Raw genomic sequence first — 1,581 nt, 5'->3', positions numbered from 1 at the left:
TGGGGTGGGGGAGGGAGAAAGGGAGGGGAGCGGAGGGGAGGGGAGAGAAAGCAACTTTCTTAGATCATCACTGTGCAGAGACAAAGGTCTCAGCTCAGACTGAACTCCAAAGGCCTCCCTACCCCAAGTGAAGTTGGCTTTCTAGGGCTTCTGGTTGGGATACAATATGAGATGCTTTTGAAGAGCTTAGTCTGCAGTAAGAAACAATACCTGCTTGCTGTTCTTACCCCTGTATCTCCAGCTTTTCAGTGTACAGGTGGACGTCTTAAGCTTACACATGATTGCCAAGTCACTGTGCTGTACCATCAGGTCCTACTTGGTAACATTCTCTTACTCTTTGGCTGTGTAATGAGTATCTGTACATACCACAAAGAGTTAAAATTGAGGTTGTTTCTCATTTTTGGACCTTGATTTTTTTTTTTAATGTTGGTTAGGATGAGGAAAGAAGGGAATTTTAGCTATTATCTGTAATGTACTCTTGTTAAAAAATAAATGTACAAAATCTGGAGCAAAATTGATAAAATATTAACATTTATTAGCTCTGAGCACATGGGTGCCTGGTCACTTTCTGAGCCTCTTCCTGGATATGAGCTAGCTGAGAACTTTGCACTATGATAAGATGCATTTTCTTGTGCAGAGCTTTGAGCACTTACGGAGCTATTTCTCCAGCATAAATGGAAACCTGGGAATATCTGGATAAACTCGTGTTAGTGAGTTCACAGAAAGTTGACGTGTCCAGTTACCATGTCTGTACCCTTATCAACAGGGGTTTACATAATTTTTAAATAGTATTTGGAACGGATAGAAAACTTTCTTTTAAAAATAGTTATGAAGCTAAACGGTGTTTGTGCTTCTTTGGCAGAAGAATGGTGTTTTGAAAAATAATTATGGAGCTAAACAAGTTTTCTATGTGTGTATTTCGATGAACTCCTCCTCCTCAGTGTCCTTTGTCCGCTCCTCCTGAGATTAGGGAGGCAGAGTTGGGGCAGACCGTGGCACTCCGCAGACCCCGGGCCTCTGCTTGTTTCCCCAGACCTGCAGTGGAAGTCGGGCCACATGGCCGAGAGCCTCACCAACATGCCGCGCCACTCCCTCTACATCATCATCGGGGCCCTCTGCGTGGCCTTCGTCCTCATGCTCATCATCCTGATCGTGGGCATCTGCCGCATCAGCCGCATCGAGTACCAGGGCTCCTCACGGCCCGCCTACGAGGAGTTCTACAACTGCCGCAGCATCGACGGCGAGTTCAGCAGCGCCCTCGCGTCCCTCCGGCATGCCAGGTGAGCTGGGGCCCTGGAGGGCGGCAGGGGACGTTGCTTTCACGCCCGCGGACTGGGTTGTGTTGTGAACAAGGTTCAGCATTCACAAAGGTTCAACATAGTCCTGAGGGGCAGATAAACAGGTCACTTTGGGAGCAAACCGTTGTAACTTGCTGCTGGCTTCCTGGACTTGTTTACGTTGTATATCTCATTTAATTTGTGTTGAACTGTGACTGTAAATATCTCATTTGTTTTTCTTTTTGGTACAGTAGATTGAACCTTTCTATTATCCTTATTCCTTTTTTTTTTTTTTTTTTTTTTT

The 1,581-nt window shown here is 45.5% G+C and overlaps 1 protein-coding gene across 1 annotated transcript in view; it reads left to right on the top strand.

The window, feature by feature from the left end:
• Dner (delta/notch like EGF repeat containing) overlaps positions 1-1,581 on the top strand; it is a 195,230-nt gene that overhangs the window by 185,938 nt on the left and 7,711 nt on the right. The window contains exon 11 of the mRNA XM_010608136.3: positions 1,034-1,280. Within this exon, the coding sequence (XP_010606438.2) occupies positions 1,034-1,280 (247 nt within the window). The remainder of the gene's footprint in view (positions 1-1,033; positions 1,281-1,581) is intronic.

Source organism: Fukomys damarensis, unplaced genomic scaffold, assembly GCF_012274545.1.
Source record: "Fukomys damarensis isolate Sample0158 unplaced genomic scaffold, DMR_v1.0_HiC HiC_scaffold_16, whole genome shotgun sequence".
Classification (NCBI taxonomy): domain Eukaryota; kingdom Metazoa; phylum Chordata; class Mammalia; order Rodentia; family Bathyergidae; genus Fukomys; species Fukomys damarensis.
The sequence above is the reverse complement of the archived record's forward strand: the minus strand, read 5'-3'. Positions and strand labels throughout refer to the sequence as shown.